General features: G+C 44.1%; 1 protein-coding gene across 8 annotated transcripts in view; it reads left to right on the forward strand.

The window, feature by feature from the left end:
- The window catches only part of KIAA1217, a 958,874-nt gene that overhangs the window by 545,600 nt on the left and 395,670 nt on the right, over positions 1-17,604 (forward strand). The window contains exon 1 of one of the 8 annotated variants that reach the window (XM_082258358.1): positions 7,217-7,452. The exons of the other annotated variants lie outside the window; for them this stretch is intronic. Within the exon in view, the coding sequence (XP_082114484.1) occupies positions 7,351-7,452 (102 nt within the window). The 5' untranslated portion in view covers positions 7,217-7,350. Of the gene's footprint in view, positions 1-7,216; positions 7,453-17,604 lie in introns of those variants that run through there. 8 annotated transcript variants of the gene reach the window in all.

Consider the following 17,604-nt stretch of genomic DNA (forward strand, 5'->3'; position numbering starts at 1 on the left):
CTGAGATGGCAGCGCTGGACGAGACGTTTGCAAGGTAAGTATTTCGTCTTGCAGGTAAGTGCAACCCGGGACAGATCAGAGGCTATCCATTGTGGAATGCACTAGCCCTGACTGTCCCGGGGGTATTAAAAAAAAAAAAAAAACAAATCCAGGGTGGAACTCCGCTTTAATACTGCTTTAACCACCATTTATTATTTAGGTTAATGCAGACCTGTACTACGTTTAATGTTGATTTTATTATTTTATTGTAATCATCACCCTTGGTCAGATTGAGGTCCCCCCCCCCCCAATTCACACATATGCATTTTTGTTGTGCTCAGGCTGCAGTGACATCTTAATGGTTCCCAGCTGTATTATGCAGGTAAAACACACATATAAAATTGTCATACAAATCATAAAGCCTATCCAATAGCAGCACTACAGTACGTGATCAGAAAATTTAATTTTTTGCATCAATTTGCCTTCTTGTGACCATAGAAATGAACGGTAATGCAATATGGTGCACATATAGAGCATGTTAATGCAGTATGCCATACAACCAGCAGACAGTTTTCTTTGTATTTATTTCTTGCAGGTAAGAGCATGCAAAACACATGCATGGTAATGCAGCTAAGAGCCAGACACGACTCCTTACTACTTCGGGGGCGACTTGTGCATTACATTGCACCATGACTTCGGAGCGACTTGCAGGGACTTCACATAATGGAAGTCTATGCAAGTCGCTCCGAGGTCGCCCCGAAGTAGTACAGGACCCTTTTTCTAAGTCGGAGTGACTTGTGTCGCTCCTATTACAACGGGTCCTGTAGCGGTCAATGGACCGCGAGGGAGCGCGACTTGTCAGGCTGACAAGTCGCCTGAAAAGTCGCGCTAATGTGAACCGGCTCTAAAACATGCAAAAAAAGTGTAGATGGGGTGCAGCGTGGTGCAGCAGCAATAACGCACACAGTCCATGTGGGATGAGCGAACTTGTATTGAAATAATGCAAAGACTGTTTACAATAAACCTGGGGGGAAGACAGCCTAGCCGGGAACACTCACAGTTCCCCCAGCGTTAGAGTAGGATTCAGCTGAACTGACAGCGCCTGTAGAGAAAGGTAAAATGCGGCCTGTCCGTCTTGTACCCAAGCGAGAAGATATTCAGAGAAGTTGTGATCCCTACCCTTTCTCTTCTCGTCAGGAACCTTTCCCTGCTGCTAGTTCTGTCCCTACTAGGTGGGGTACCCGTCCCTGCTCTACCCACTTGCAAATGCTTGCCAAGCCTGGGAGCCAGGTCTTAAATAGGCTCTGCCTGACCCAAAATAACTGCTAGGGGCACATGGGGTGGCAGCATCCAAATGGACAGCTTCCTCCGTGACCCAGGAAACTATAAAGGAACCATGAAGTTGTGAGCTCTACCCTTTCTCTTCTCGTCAGGAACCTTTCCCTGCCGCTAGTTCTGTCCCTACCAGGTGGGGTACCCATCCCTGCTCTACCCACTTGCAAAATGCTTGCCAAGCCTGGGAGCCAGGGTCTTAAATAGGCTCTGCCTGACTCAAGATGGCAGGACAGTAGTGCATTTTTACACCTCTGTCTTTTTTTTTTTTTTTATGAAGTGCGATGAATAATATGAAGAAAATTGTGATGCAGAGAGTAAAGGTCTGACTTAAAGCGGTATTAAACACAAAACCAAAAATGTAATATACTGTAGTTTACCAATCATTAGATGTGGTGACTGCATTAATTTTTTTAGGCATTTCTCCGGGGTGATTTGGCCACAAACATGCCTTCTATATTAGAGCGCCCCCCACTCATTTAGACAGCAGCAAAGTCAGTCTGGGAGGAGGGATGTGTTAGATGTTTTAGCAGATTTAAATACACTAACAAATTGAAGCTAAACTCAGGTAATACTTTAAAATCAGTTACAGCAAAAGTTTTTTCCTTTTGGAATAAAGGTTTTACATAAATAAAAGCTGATCATTTTAAGCACCCCTGTCAGGGTTAAAGCAGAGCTCCACCCAAAAGGAGTTTCACTTGTTTGCTTCCTCCCCCTTCGGTGCCACATTTGGTACATTTCGGGTGGGAGCGCTTACCTGTTTTTGACGGATACCCATCTCCACTCTTGGGAGACCTCGCCGCGGTGCCAGTTAGAAAGCGCAGTGCATGCGCAGTAGGGAACTGGATGTGAAGCTGAAAGGTTTCCCTTACCACAAATGGCTGCGGCAGCACCTGAGGGATGATCGGAAATTCAGCTGGGGTGCCGACATCATGGGATCCCTGGACAGGTAGGTGTCCTAATAATAAAAGTCAGCAACTACAGTATTTGTAGCTACTGAGTCTTAATTTTTTTTTTTTTAAGGGGGGGGGGGGGGGTGGAATCCCTCTTTAAATGGTTTGTCTCATTCCCTGTTTTTTTTTGTAAAACAACAGACTTACTGTCCAGATCACCAGATGAAAGTATAAGAAAGAGTTCACACTGGCATTAAAAGCAGGCGTTCGAGAGGCGTTAAACTCCCTTTAAACGCCCATGCAAATGATACAATGGACAACACACAGTGCTGTTCACACTATCAAAACATGAAGCGTTAGCGTCGCATTGCGTCGCTTTAAATTTAAAGCCTCGTCTCGAGTCAGGAGGTGTTTGAAGCCATTCAACACCTCCCATTCAAGTCTATGGTAACACACCGCTAAAGCTCTGGCAGGCAGTTGCGGGGTGTTAAGATTAGTTTAACTGTTTTGGATTAGGCATTTTGGCAGCAGCTTTAACACGCCTTAACGCTCATCAAACGCTTTAAAACTGCCCTTAGGGCATTTGGGAGCATTTTTAACTCATCATTAACGCTTGTAAAACTCCAGTGTAACGCCCATACTAAAGCTCATTAAAGCGAGTCTAATGCCCATACTATAGGAGAGTTTGTTAAGCGTTAGAGATTTAGTCAAGTGTGAACAAACCCTAAAAAAGAGAACAAATGCAGCCATCACATCTAAGGCTGGGTTCACACTTATGCGATTCGGGAACCACAGCGATTCCTATGCGGGTTCCCGCATTGCATCTGACTCGCAGGCAGTTCACATTCCGCTGCGGTTGTCATTGTAAAGTTACTGACACACCCAAATCGGTTCGCAGAATGCAGCGCGAGCTGTAAAATCGGGTGGGAATCGAATTACATGGGTCTGAAGACCCATACGATCCGATTCCAGTGCGGACCAAAGAAGGAGTCCTGCCCCATTTTGGTCCGAATGTGATGCGATTTCAGCCATACAAACTGTATGGCTGAATTTGCATCGCACAAACATCGCATGTGCAAATCACATGCAATGTCTGGCATCGCATAAGTGTGAACCCAGCCTAAGAATACGAGAGCTGCAATATAATAAATGTTTGTTTTCGGGTTTAATACGGCTTTAACCACTTCTGGACCGGAAGGATTTGCCCCCTTAATGACTAGGGCCATATTTTGCGATTCAGCACTGCGTTACTTTAACGGACAATTGCGCATTCGTGCGACGCTGTACCCAAACAAAATTTACGTCCTTTTTTTCCTACAAATAAAGCTTTCTTTTGGGAGTATTTGATCACCTGTGTGATTTTTATTTTTTGCGCTATAAACAAAAAAATAACGTAAATTCTGAAAAAAATCAATATTTTTCACATTCTGCTATATAATATCCCAAAAAAAAAAAATAAAAAATGTAAAAATCTAAATTTTTTAACATCTTAGGCCAATTTGTTTTCTACTACATATTTTTGGTAAAAAATATCACAATAAGCGTATTTTGATTGGTTTGCGCAAAAGTTATCGCGTCTACTAACTACGGGAAAGATTCATGTCATTTTTATTGGTTTTTTTTTTAATAGTAATGGCGCCGATCTGTGATTTTTTTGGGGGAGCGGCGACATTGCGGCAGACGGATCGGACCCCTAACTGACATTTTTGACACTTTTGGGGGTACTAGTGACATTACTACAGCAATCAGTGCTAAAAATATGCACTGTTACTGTAATAATGACACTGGCAGGAAAGGGGTTAACATTGTGGGTGATTTTGGGGTTAAATGTGAGCCTAGGGGAGTGATTCTAACTGTGAGGGGTGAAATGATCAAAAGACATGTAATCCTATATAGAAGGATCACAGGGGCTCTGTGATCATTCCAGGGAGAAGAACGGTCAGCTGTGTTTACAACAGCTGACCGTTCTTCTCTCTCAGTGGGGAACGATCGTGGGTGTCAGGCGGCAATCAGAGCCATCTGCCCCGTGCATCGGAGTCACGCTGATGAGCGGGGGCGGGAGTGCGCCGGCGGCGGCGCGCACTCGCCCCCTAGCTCCCTGCGTGAGACCGACGTATAACTATGGCGGTTCGTGCAGAAGCTGCTGCCTGCCGCAGTATAACTGCGGTAGGAGGTCGTAAAATGGTTAAATTAGCTCACCGGCCAAAACTTTTTTTTTGGAATAGGATGAGGAAGGGCTTGAACCCCTGGGGATTTTCTATTGCTGGTTATGTAAGAAGCATAGCACCAAAAGCAGAATATATAATGTCCAGATTTCATTTTATTTAGACTCTTAGTATATTAAAAAATCTAACATGTTTCGGGGGTTCAAAGGGACCCCTTTGATCAGGGCTCAGTACTGTTGAACAATGTGTGAACTAGTCTGATAAAGTTGAATGGATCCTGAGGGGTAATTAGTAAAATTACTCCAGATGCCAGGTAAGTCAGCATCTGGAGAAGTCATACCTTCTTATTGCTTTCAGCTTTCCTGTTTGGGAGATTTACCTTCTACATTACAGTATATTTGCCTGGTAAAGAAGACGGGTGTACAGCAGCCCCTTTATCAAGTTAAATAGGCTGTCACCTGGCTAAAGGGGCCACTGTGCCCCCGAAACAGAACATTTCAGGGGCACAGTGACACTAGGGTTGCCACCTCATTCCTTTAAACCAGGACACACATGAATTACACAGGTTCCGAGGCTGATATAATGCACATAAGGCAATGTGTGTCCTGGTTTAAAGGGATGGGGTGGTTACCCTAAGTGACACCCTTTATAATAGGTGACATGGCTTGTTAACTTGACAAAGGGGCTGCCATGACCTCGAAATGTTGGTGTATTTTTTCTGCTGATATGGGATGTCAGTGATTTTATCATCTGGATTTGCCATTGGTGTGCAAGCATTGCTAATGCTGGTCAAAGATTACTCTCTTTTTTTTTGATCAGCTAGCGGGCTGATTGATAAAAATAAAAAAAAGAACCTTTCCGATAATCAGTGTGTTCTTCCAGTGGGGAGGATTTCTCCTTCCACCTCGCTGTGCCATTGTACAGTATATGGGACTCTTCACTGTCAGAATACACTAATCATCGGCTGCAGGCACTGATCAACTAAAGTTTTCAAACATTCCAGTTTAACGGAAGTCGATCGTTCGATCAAATTTTGTCAAGTGAAATACAATATATTACCAGAAGTATTGGGACGCCTGCTTTTACATGCACATGAACTTGGCATTCCAGTCTTAGTCCGCAGGGTGCAATATTTAGTTGGCCCACCCTTTGCAGCTATAACAGCTTCAACTCTTCTAAGAAGGCTGTCCACAAGGTTTAGGAGTGTGTCTATGGGAATGTTTGACCATTCTTCCAGAAGTGAATTTGGGAGGTCAGGCACTGATGTGGATGAGAATGCCTAGCTCGCAGTCTCTGCTCTAATTCTATCAGGTTGAGGTCAGGACTCTGTGCAGGCCAGTCAAGTTCCTCCACCTTAAACTTGCCTAATTATGGACCTTGCTTTTGTGCACTGATCCAAATCATTTTTCTGGAGGAGTGATTATTATGTGGGGTTGTTTTTCAGGGGTTAGGCTTGGCCCCTTAGTTCCAGGAAAAAAAAATTCTTGTCAGAATACCAAGACATTTTGGACAATTTCATGCTCCCAACTTTGTGGGAACAGTTTGGGGATGGCCCCTTCCTGTTCAGACATGACTGCGCACCAGTGCACAAACAAGGTCCATAAAGGCATGGATGAGCGAGTTTGGGGTGTAGGAACTTGACTGGCCTGCACAGAGTCCTGACCTCAACCCGACAGAACACCTTTGGGATTAATTGGAAAGCAGAGTGCGAGCCAGACCTTCTCATCCAACATCTGTGCCTGAACTCACAAATGTGTTTCTGGAAGAATGGTCAAACATTCCCATAGACACACTCCTAAACCTTGTGGACAGCCTTCCCAGAAGAGTTGAAGCTGTTATAGTTGCAAAGGGTGGGCCAACTCAATATTAAACCCTATGGACTAAGACTGGGATGCCATGAAAGTTCATGTGGGTGTAAAGGCAGGCGTCCCAATACTTTTGGTAATATAGTGTATATCTGGTCTCTGCTGAACTGACCTAAATATCGATCCACCTATGGCCAGCTTAAAAGTATGGGAATATTTATTTTTAAGAATCATACTTACCTAGGTGGATGCAGCATCGGTCTAATGCTGCATGTGTCCCCCGCCAGCTCTAAGACTGAGAACCGAACAATCAAATACTGCTGATCGCTCGGTTCTCAGAGCTCCATGAGCAGAGAGCTGCTGACTGTCAGTCTCTGCTCTGCCCCCCACACTCACTGGAGTGCTGGGCTGTGGAGGGGTAGGAGCGGCTGGCTCAGGCTCTCAGCGGCACATTGAGAAGCTGAGCCGAGTGCCAGTCCAGGCATGTTGGCGTATCTTGACCAGGCATCTTGACCATGTTATCGTGATCTTGCCTGAGCCTGGACCGGCTCTGTGATGTCAGCCGACAGCAGGCTTCAGCCCACTGTCTGCTAAAAACGGATCACAGGAATGCAGAATGAACTGCACTCCTGTGATCCACAGAAGTTTGGCTGTACTTCTCCTTTAACCAAACAGGGGTTCTAACCCACCGATGTAATAACTAGCCGAAGGAGTTAAATCGTTTCCCTGCCATTGATAATGGAGATTTGTTGAGTGTAATATAGTTAGCAGAGGAGAGGATCAGACAAAGTAACATCAAAGGAGAAGCAGCGATGAGGTTTGCTTGCCCCTCAGCATCACTCTTCTGTGCATTAGTCATCTCTGGTTGGCGCTATGCATTTATCTGGATTTCTGTGCGCTGGTGGCGAGGAAGGGAGAGGATCCCTCTTCTTGTTTAGGTGATCTGGATTCCAGACTTTGCTCTTTTATGGGCAGAAGTGATTTAGTGAATTTGCACACTTTAACTCCACCTCCTTCTATTCACTGTGTTTCACCCATGAAAAACCAGTAATGAGACACTCAGGAGAGCTCTGTGCTGTAACATCCGGCAACCTGCTCTTAGGATCCAGCTGAACGTGTAGACACAAGACTCCATGGCTGTACATTGAAGCCTCGGCCAACGCTGAGGGTCCTGACATGGAACAACGGGTACCCCTGGCAGAGAAGAAGCCAAGGACGGAGAAAAGATTTGTGTCACTGTGCTGTGCAGGAAGCAGACCCCAGACAGGCATCAGCAAGGTAGAATCTGGGCAATAAAACTTGTAAATGTTTAACTTGGGGAACAGCTCCGCTTCAGTTTTGGGTGGTTTTTGGGGAGCTGCATTTATGGGTTTCTGGGGGGCTCTGGCAGAGAGATCTCCTTTCTGAAGTTCAGTTTCTTGTAGGGATGAGCTCCTTGTGACATTTTAGAATCACAAGATTAACCGCTTCTCGACAACCTTCTCATTTGTGAAATAGTAAAGCCTCGTACACACGATCAGATTATCGAACGATCTTGCGTCGGTTTTTTGTTGCATGTTAGTCTCATATAGAAAGTGAAGAGGTTACTTTCATACTTTGTCCGAAAATTTGTAATCGGCTGTCCAAAGCACCATATTAACAATCCAAAAATCGACAGATCGTTCGTCAGACCAAATTTTACTTCTGATTTCTCGCTACTTCTGCGCGATTTCAAAGCTGCAGATCAGTGCGATTTGGACCTCCGATTTCACTGCAGCTTCCAATTCAATTTAAACGAAGTCAATGCAAATGGAATCATAAAAAATCTATCGGTTTTATTATCAGAACATTTGCACCAGTACAAGTATTTGTGCAAATGTTTAGTATCGGCATCTATACTGATATCAGTATCAGTGCAATGCTATTTGTATGCACTGATGCTTTCATTCCAACGCAGCGCCTTGACTTTTTTGGCAATATTCTGACAATATTTTGACATTATTATTTTTTTTTATTATTATTATTATATTACAGGATTTATATGGTGCTAACAGTTTGTGCAGTACTTACAATCTAAAATACAAGAGGGTTGAGAGGGCTCTGTTCATAAGAGCTTACATTCTAATAGATTGCATTAAGTTTATTTATTTCAAATATTTTATACCTGCGTTCAATCTGCAAAAAATAAAAAATAAAAAATTGTCCCCTTAAGAGAAGGGGTGGAGGGAATCCTTTGGCTCTTTAGTTGTTGGGGGACTACAAGTCTCAGTGTGCATTACTTGAATGGAATCCTATGTACTGTACATATGTTTTTGCTAGACCATACTGTAAGTTTGACAGCTGGTTCACACCAGAGTTGCACAGGAACGGATTCCGTGTTCCTGTGCAATTCCAGTGCGTTCCCCTGCAGTGCGATTTGGCAGCCTATTAATTTAGTGCATGCATTTCTTTTTTCTAATTTTGGGATCTGCGTTTGGGGTGCCCCTAACAATGTATTGGCACCCACAGCAGATTGCCAAGGCAGTGCACTTTGAAAGCAGTGTGAAAATTGCGCTCGGAGCGTGCCTTTTCTGTATAATGTTTTGGTGTGAAGATAGGTTTCTATTTTAAGTCCCCGGTTCACATATATGCGATGTCAGACATCGCATGTGATTCGGAGCGCACTGCTCTGAAAATCACATGCAATGTCTATGCGATGCGAATCCAGCCATACAGATTGTATGGCTGAATTGCATCAGATTCGGACACAACACGCACAGGACCCTTTTTTGTGTCCTCAGCAGAATCGGATTGCATTGTGGTTCACACCTATGCGATCCAATTCATGTCCGAACTGATAGTTTGCACTGCGATATGCAAACTGATCTGGGGGTGTCGTAAACGTTGTATTGACACCCCCACCGATTCGCACATGGCAGTGTGAACTATCTGCGATTTGAATGCGATGCGGGAACCCGCATTGGATTCGCAGGGTTCCCGCATCCCATATATGTGAACCGGCACTAAATGTCCCACTGCTTAAAGAAACTACAAGTGTACACTGTCCTCCAGGTAGTACCAAACTCATGATGTCATTAACAAAGTATTGTCACAATCCAATTTACAATGCTAGAGATGTAATATAAGTACTCCAGCTAGTCTACATATTTATATCAGCGCCAGATGTTTCAGCGTTTTTACGACAGACCAGGACCTTTTATGTTTTATATCAACTAAAGACATGATAAATGAAGCATTGACTATCTTCACACTCAACCCAGAATTCCAGCAGAAATTCTTATTCCTAGATCCTAGAGAACTTCACAGGTTCCTTCTCTGAGGAAGTAGAACATACCTGAATATGGAAGAAATATAAGAAAATGTTGCATATGGTGGAAATTGTACGTGATAAATGACATATAAGCCAATGAGGTTTGATTCTTCTTAAAGTAGATATGAAATCTAATGGAAGTGAAGATTTGCTATGTGATAGAGAACACCTAGAAATGGTAATTGTGCCTAAGTGGTAGCCTTACAATTGAAGTTTAGGTATGAATTGTATAGTATTGTTATATTGGTCTTGTAAGGCAGGCCATAGATTATGCAATTTCCTTTTCTTCCACCATTGATAGAAAGAAAGAAAATCTCTTGATTCCCTCATCAACAAATTCAGTTCAATCACTCTAGCAGTGCTATTGTGTTCCCTGCCGGCAGAACACAATGATTAGTGTTGCTATAGCCAGCGGTACTAATCAATCTGATAAACCTTAAAAGGCTGGTTGTACACAAGTTGATCGATAGATTGATTTGTGTACAACCAGGGTGCGCATACATGGATCAAAATTCAGTAAATTTCGATCCTTATATGGCCACTTTAGTATGCATATCTCATACCTGAGCAATTTCTGTGGAAGCTGTGAATTATCGTAGTCTCCCACTTGGCATGACTTCCATTCAGAGAAAGCCATATTTTTTTCAGTGAATACACAGCGTTCTCTGATTGGATGAGGTGGAGAGGACGGGTGGTGACATCATGCTTTCCACCTCCTCCAGTCAGAGACCATCTTGTATTCACTGAAAAAAATACAATGGCAGCAGTGCTGAGGGAGGGACCCCCTGTGTTTACTATGCTTCCATAACACTGGTTTTGAAGTACTGTGTTTTCTAAAGACAGGCTGTAAGATTGGCTATTTCCTGTCAAGCTGTCACACTCAGTCCCCGTTCACACTAAGGCGACCTGTGAGGCGACCTGGTCGCCTCACAGGTCGCCGTAGGTCGCCTTCCATAGGGAAGCTGCGGACCCGTTCTAATAGGAGCGACACAAGTCGTTCCGACTTAGAAAAAGGGTCCGGAGCTTCTTTGGGGCGACCCGGAGGCGACCGCCATAGACTTCAATGTTATGAAGTCCGTGGCGGCCGCTCCGAGGTTGCGGCGCGCTGCTCGCACCGCGACCTCGGAGGTCGCCCCCCCAAGTCGGATCGTGGCAATGTGAACGGGGCCTTAAAGTTGAAAATTAGTACAGAAGTTTAGAGGAGTCACTGTTCTGACTCATTCATCTGTATGTGTAAGTTGAGCTTTAGCTATTGAGCTCTGTAAACAACAGGCTGTTTTTCAGCAGGGCAGTTAGGATTAGCCTGCTAAGCATGTGAATAGGAGCCTAGATCTCCAGCTAACAAGTTGTAAAAAATAAAAATTTGGGATTCTGTGTTGGAAAGTGCCATGAATTTATTTGCTTAACATCACCTGATTGTGGTTTCAACAGAGGTCATATAAAAGTCTGTTGTTCTTTTCATTCTGACTTCATGAAGTGAAGGCTTTTTAAGGATTGTAATTGTGTACTTTTTCACAGGTGTTCATGACTGTGTAAAAAAAACACCATTGCTTTTCTCAGCTATTACCTATGTGATACAGATTAGGTGTATTTACACTGATGGATTTGGAAAATTGCAGCAGTAGTCACTGCTAATAGTAGGAATTAAAGTGGCTCTAAAGCTAATGCATTCATTGCACTAGGGTAAAAATTGTTTAGGTGTCAGAATCCTGCCCTCACCCGCCCTTTACTTAACTGAGCCCTCATTTGATCCAGCACAGTGCATGTCTGCAGCTCTTCTCTCTCCTCACTTCCGGGTCTCGCTGCATTTGCTGGGGCACCGGAAGCCATTGGCTCCCAGTGCTGTCAATCAAAGGCAGTGAAAAGTGAGCGGGGTGACAGGGCAGTCTCCCTGTCTGTGTCAATGGACACAGCAGCGGGGCTTGGGAGTGAGCAGGCATGAGTGCCCCCATGGGAAGTGGCTTCCTATGGGGGGCACAGGACATAAAGGAGAGGCCCCAGGTGCTTGCAGGGGACCCGAGAGAAGAGGGTTCCTGGCTGCTCTGTGCTACTCCATGGACTTTTTGGGTCAATAAAGGATTCAAATATCTGCCAGGCCAACTCCATTGCACAGAGCAGGTAAGTATAGACATGTTTATTTTTATTTTTTTTTTAATTACCATTATAATCGCTTTAACTATCACATCCTTCACAATTGCAATCTGTACACTGATGTTTTCAGGCAGGTTAGAATGCTAACGAGCAGGGCCCTCTGATTCCTACTGTATTAAAGTGTATTGTATTTGTACTGTCTACCCTCAAGTTGTAAAGTGCTGCATAAACTGTCGGCGCTATATAAATACTATACAATAATAATAATCTAGGATTACAGCTGTGAAATTAGTGTGCACCTATGAACGCTGCTAGTTCAGAGACCTCACTATCACCAACAGCCACAAGTCTATCCAGCCTACAGGGGGCGCTGTGCCTCCTAAAGATGAAAATCGAAAAAATACATAAAAAAATTAAAAAGGTAAAAAGTCTGATTAAAAACCATTGTGCATAATATAACCAAAATACATGTTTTTGTATTTATATTTGACCATTAATAACTTTTGTTTATGAATAGTAAAGAAAATAAAAGTCTAAGAGCCGGTTCACATTAGAGCGATCCGACTTGCCGGGGCGACCTCACAAGTCGCGGTGCGCTGCTCGCACTGTGACCTCGGAGCGGCTGGCATGGACTTCATAACATTGAAGTCTATGCAGGTCGCTCCGGGTCGCCCCAAAGAAGCTCTGGACCCTTTTTCTAAGTCGGAGCCACTTGTGTCGTTCCTATTAGAACGGGTCCACAGCTTCTCTATGGCAGGCGACCTATGGCGACCTGTCAGGCGACCAGGTCGCCCCAGTGTGAACCGGCTCTTAGGCCCCTTTCACACGAGCTTTCCGGTCCATCTGTCAGTTTTTCAGGCGGATCGGACGCTCCATGCAGCCCTATGGGGCAGCGGATGTCAGCGGAGACATCTCTGCTGACACCCGCTGCTATCCGATCCAATCCTCTCCGTGAAATCCAGACGGATGGTAACTCTATTTTCTATCCATCTGGGGGATCGGATCGGATAGAATCAGATGAAAATGGACAGGCGGTCTGTTCTCATCCGATCTCTCACAGCTCCGTCTCTGCAAAGTAAGCGGAGACAGAGCTGTCATCTGCCTGCTCAGCGGGGATCGGCAAATCAATCCCCGCTGAGTAAAACTGTGTCTGTCGGGCCCACCGCCCGTGTGAAAGGGGCCTAATACTGTATGTCCATGAAATACAATGTGAAAATGATTTGGGTGGGCACATTAGTCACAGAGTTGCCGAATACACACTGAAATCTCTAAAACTTGGTGTGGACATCTAGGTATCGGTGACTTTGGGTCAATAAAGGATTCAAATATCTGCCGGGCCAAGCCATTGCTAAAGTCTAGAACACACGGGCCAAATATTGGGTGACATCTGCCGGTTCAATAAGCACTGGCTGACATTTTGCCCATGTGTATGGCAGCCAGTCTGACAAAAGCTGGCTGTCCGGTGGGCTTCATTCGGATGTGCATGCTGGAAAACCAGCAGCCGACCAGCTCCTGATCAACGCTCTCAGCCAATAGCGCTGACCGGAGTGTTCTGGCGGGAAAAAAGGAAAAAAACAAAAAGTGTTGCTGTGACTGTTTGAAATGTGTTCATTTGTTTTATTTAATTTTACTTAATGTGGTTGTAAATCCCTATGTATACTCAGTGAAGTGATTGGCCTCAGGTGATGCACAGAGATGAAATAAATCATCCTACATAGGTTGTATCTGTTTATCTGCAATCTTCTCTTCTCTACATCAGCTCAAAGTCCAGAATTTATAAAGCTTGTCTGAGCTGTCAGAAAAATAGGGGGTGGAGAACTGAAATTACACACTGCAAAGCTCAGTGAGGAGAGCTCTGAGAGCTGACTGGAGGGAAGGGACACAACCCCCTTCACACAGGAACAGAGGTGGGGCTGTCAATCACAGGCTGTGTGCTGGAAGTCCCTTACCCTGTCACCTTTTTTCTCTGGGTGTCAAGAAAACCTTGTGAGAAGTGATTCATGTAGAGAGCAAAGGAATGAGGCAGCAGACAGAAATGACACTTAGTGCTCTGGATTGAAACAAGTTCTCTGTGTACAGTAGTGTATGGGATGAATGAAACCTAAAAGTTTTACCTAAGCTGGCCCATAGATGGATCCATACATGGGGCACTTATCATTATACCTTGGGGGGCTCAGGGCACTTCAGGTCCTGGGGATCACTAATACCCAGAGTTGGTTTGCATTCTCAATGACAGTCACACATTTTTAAAATGCATGACCTGTCGTCATTCTGAGTTCATGTTTGCACACACAGTCATGGGGCTCTATGTGTGGTATGCTTGAGATGTCAAAATTAATTTTAAAAAAGATGCAATATACCAGTCCAGAGTAAAAACTTTTACAGATGAAGGCTGGCAAAATATTACTTCCCAAGATACACTGGTCCAACCACATCTGTAGTATTCTGTCCAGTCCTCAGAAGGGATGTGATGGAGCTGGAGAGAGTCCAGAGAAGGGAAACTAAACTGATTAGGGGATTGGAGAACCTTAATTATGAAGAGCGCTTACAAGCGCTTGATTTATTCTCCCTGGAGAGGAGACACCTGAGAGGGGACATGATAGCGATTTATAAATACCTCAACGGTGATCTCAGCATAGAAAAAAAACTGTTCAGTCGCAATGAATGCATGAGGACACAAGGCCATACAATGGGATTTGAGGAGAAGAGATTTAACCTCAGGCTATGCAGGGGGTTCTTTACAGTAAGGGCTACAAGATTGTGGAATTCTCTACCACAAATGGTAGTAGCTGCGGGGGGTATGGCTACTTTTCAAAGACTCTTGGACATACATCTCAAAGATCAAAACATTCAGGGTTATGGGAAATGATTACATCCACACACACCTACACAAGTTGAACTGAATGGACTATCGTCTTTATTCAACCTCACCTACTATGTAACTATGTAATTATTTCATAAATGAAAAAAAACAATTCTTGTTATATATTTTGTTTCATTTTATCATTATTTGTTTTTACTATTTTATATCATGTTTTTATATTGTTTTACTCTATTTTTGTATAGAGGGGTGGGGCCCTTCTGTCAGGGGGCCCAGGGCAGTTGCCCCTTACAAATCGGGCACTGCCTATCGTTAGAAATAATGACACCTCTTGAGAAATAAATGTCATCGAGGGATCCTGATCTGCACAGTTCTATTATCCTCTATGAGCACCAGACTTGGTGGCTGCACCATTGTGTACATCTCATCAAATAAATTCTGGATACATGTGTTAGTTTCCTGTTGTTTTGTTCAGGATCCTTTCAAAATACATTCTAATTCCACATGTTGAAACATTGTAAGATTGTAACATTGCAATCTTTTCCTGTCATTGTTGCCGTTTTGAGGCATAAAATGATTCACTCCGTGGCTGAGACTTCATGCTGATTGGCTGCTATAGACGAGAATTCCTAAGGAGAAACAATTAGGGTACGGATATCTCCCAGATAGCACAGCCCATTGTTCCCATGTACCTTCGCACCCCTATATTCTGCCATGGATGTGTAAGTGTCATTGTCGCCCTCTTACTGCAGGAATGCGGTTTGGATGGATGATGCCTTTGTTGCGGCGCTGATCCTTATGAAAATGTCAAGTAATTACCAGAAGCATCTCTTATAGTGGATGTCCTAAAATGTGACTCTGTTGTCTGCTGTGCTGACTTTTAAATAACATTCATTTCATTGCAGTGGAAGATAATTGGCCGCCAGGCACGGCCCAGGCAAATTCTTCTCATTGTTTTTAATTAATTGACTTTGTTTTATAAAACTAATGATTGTGCTTCTGTGCTTTTTAAAGGATCAGTGTTCCCAATATTGATATTTCAGGTAGGAATGTGGATGTCACACACCCGGGCAATTCAGATGATGGGGGGAAGCAATGGTCAGCAAAGATTTTCTTTCATGGATAGATCTGGACAAAAAAAAAAAAGCAGAAATTGTGTGAGAATGTCGACTTTCCTACAAAAGTCAACCGTGGCTCCTTCTGAGTATCCTTATTGGTCAGTGGGGAAAAAAACAAATTAAAAAAAAATCAGCACAAGGGACATTTTTTTTATGGGTAATGCGATGTGTCTCTTGTGCTGAAGGCTGTTGCTTTATTGAAAACCTCTTGTCCTCTGATGCCCTCTCTAACCATTGTACAATTCCAGTGCTGCAGGGGTTAGAGGAGGCAAGAGAAAATATACATTTCTGTACATCATACTCACAATATTATAAAATTATAATTATAATATTATGCATAATAAATAAATAAATATATATATATATATATATATATATATATATATATATTAGGGATAGACCGATATGGTTTTTTCAGGGCAGATACTGATATTTGGCCATCACATTTCGGTATCGGCCGATATTTTGTACATTTAAAGTTTTGAAAAATAAAGACAATATTTGACACAAATCTGGTACTGAACATGTTAATTTTTGTTTAATGCTTAATGGCTGGCTTGCTGGCACCCTGTGGTGGGTGGCTGGCTGTCTGGCACCCTGTGGAGGGTGGCTGACTTGCTGGCACCCTGTGGTGGGTGACTGGCTGGCACCCTGTGGTGGATGGCTGGCTGTCTGACACCCTGTGGTGAGTGGCTGGCTGTCTGGCACCCTGTGGTAGGTGGGTAGCTGGCACAGGGCCTGTGGGTGGGTGGCTGGTACATAGCCTGTGGGTGGCTGGCTGGTACATTGCCTGTGGCTGGCTGGTACAGGACCTGTGGGTGTCTGGCTGTCTGACACCCTGTCTGTGGATGGCTGGCTGTCCGGCACCCTGTCTACGGTGGCTGGCTGGCTGGCACCCTCTGGTGGGTGGGTGGGTGGCTGGCACAGGGGCTGTGGGTGGCTGGCTGGTACAGGGCCTGTGGCTGGCTGGTTCAGGGCCTGTGGCTGGCTGGTAAAGTGCCTGTGGGTGGTTGGCTGGCTGGTACAGGGCCTGTGGGTGGTTGGCTGGCTCGCTGGTACAGTGCCTGTGGCTGGCTGGTACAGTGCCTGTGGCTGGCTGGTACAGGGCCTGTGGAGGTGGGTGGCTGGCTGGCACCAGGCTGCTGTGGGTGGGTGTATGGCTGTGATACACTCCTGCGAGACTAGTTCTGACTCCAGACGAGGCTGTACAAGACGAGGGAGGCGGCTTAAGAAGGCAGAATGACATCGGCAATATCGGCCAGGTCCGGGGCCGATGCTGATATAGCGGGGAAAGTGCACATTGACCCCGATATCGGCCTTGCAGATAATAGGTCTATCCCTAATATATATATATATATATATATATATATATATATATATATATATATATACACAAGTTCAGTTGTGCATACAGCTTAGTCTGCTAATCTGAAAACGGTCGTGTGATGTGAGTCTCCAAATGAAGCTGACGCATTTTGAGGGTGGACCCTCTTCATCAGAGCTGGATTTGGAATGCGCAGAAATTTTATTCCACTTATTATTTTTCTAGTGAGGGTGTCAGATTTATCAGGTCAGCACAGCCTGTTCTCAGAACTCCCAGGGGTGTATTTATAAGGAATTTGTATAGCAATTTGCTCAGTGAACGTGCACATACATCTGTTCTATGCAAACAGGACAAAAAAACCCATTGTGATTAGGTTATTTCATGTGCTCGACAAAAGGCAATACCACATTTGTCCGCTGGATGGCGTTAAGTATCATTTTCTATTATAATTATCGCCATCTAGTGGCTAAATGCAACAATTTAAATCAATGAAAAACATTCGTCCAGCACAGGAAATAGCCTAATATTTTTTTTTTTTTTTGTTCCGTTTGCACAGACTGAATGTACATGCACTTTCAGTGGGCAAATTGCTATGCAATGTTTTATAAATACACCACTAGCTTTCTGTGTAGTTCTATAGCAAATTGAGAGATATATCCTCTATGCCAGTGGTTCTCAACCCTGGTTCTCAGGGCCCACTAACAGGCCAGGTTTGCAAGATAACTGAAATACATCCCAGGTGATATAATTTGCTGCTCAGTGATTGCAGTACTCTAGTCTGCATCTC

This window comes from Pelophylax lessonae, assembly GCF_965119305.1.
Source record: "Pelophylax lessonae genome assembly, chromosome: 5".
Lineage (NCBI taxonomy): Eukaryota > Metazoa > Chordata > Amphibia > Anura > Ranidae > Pelophylax > Pelophylax lessonae.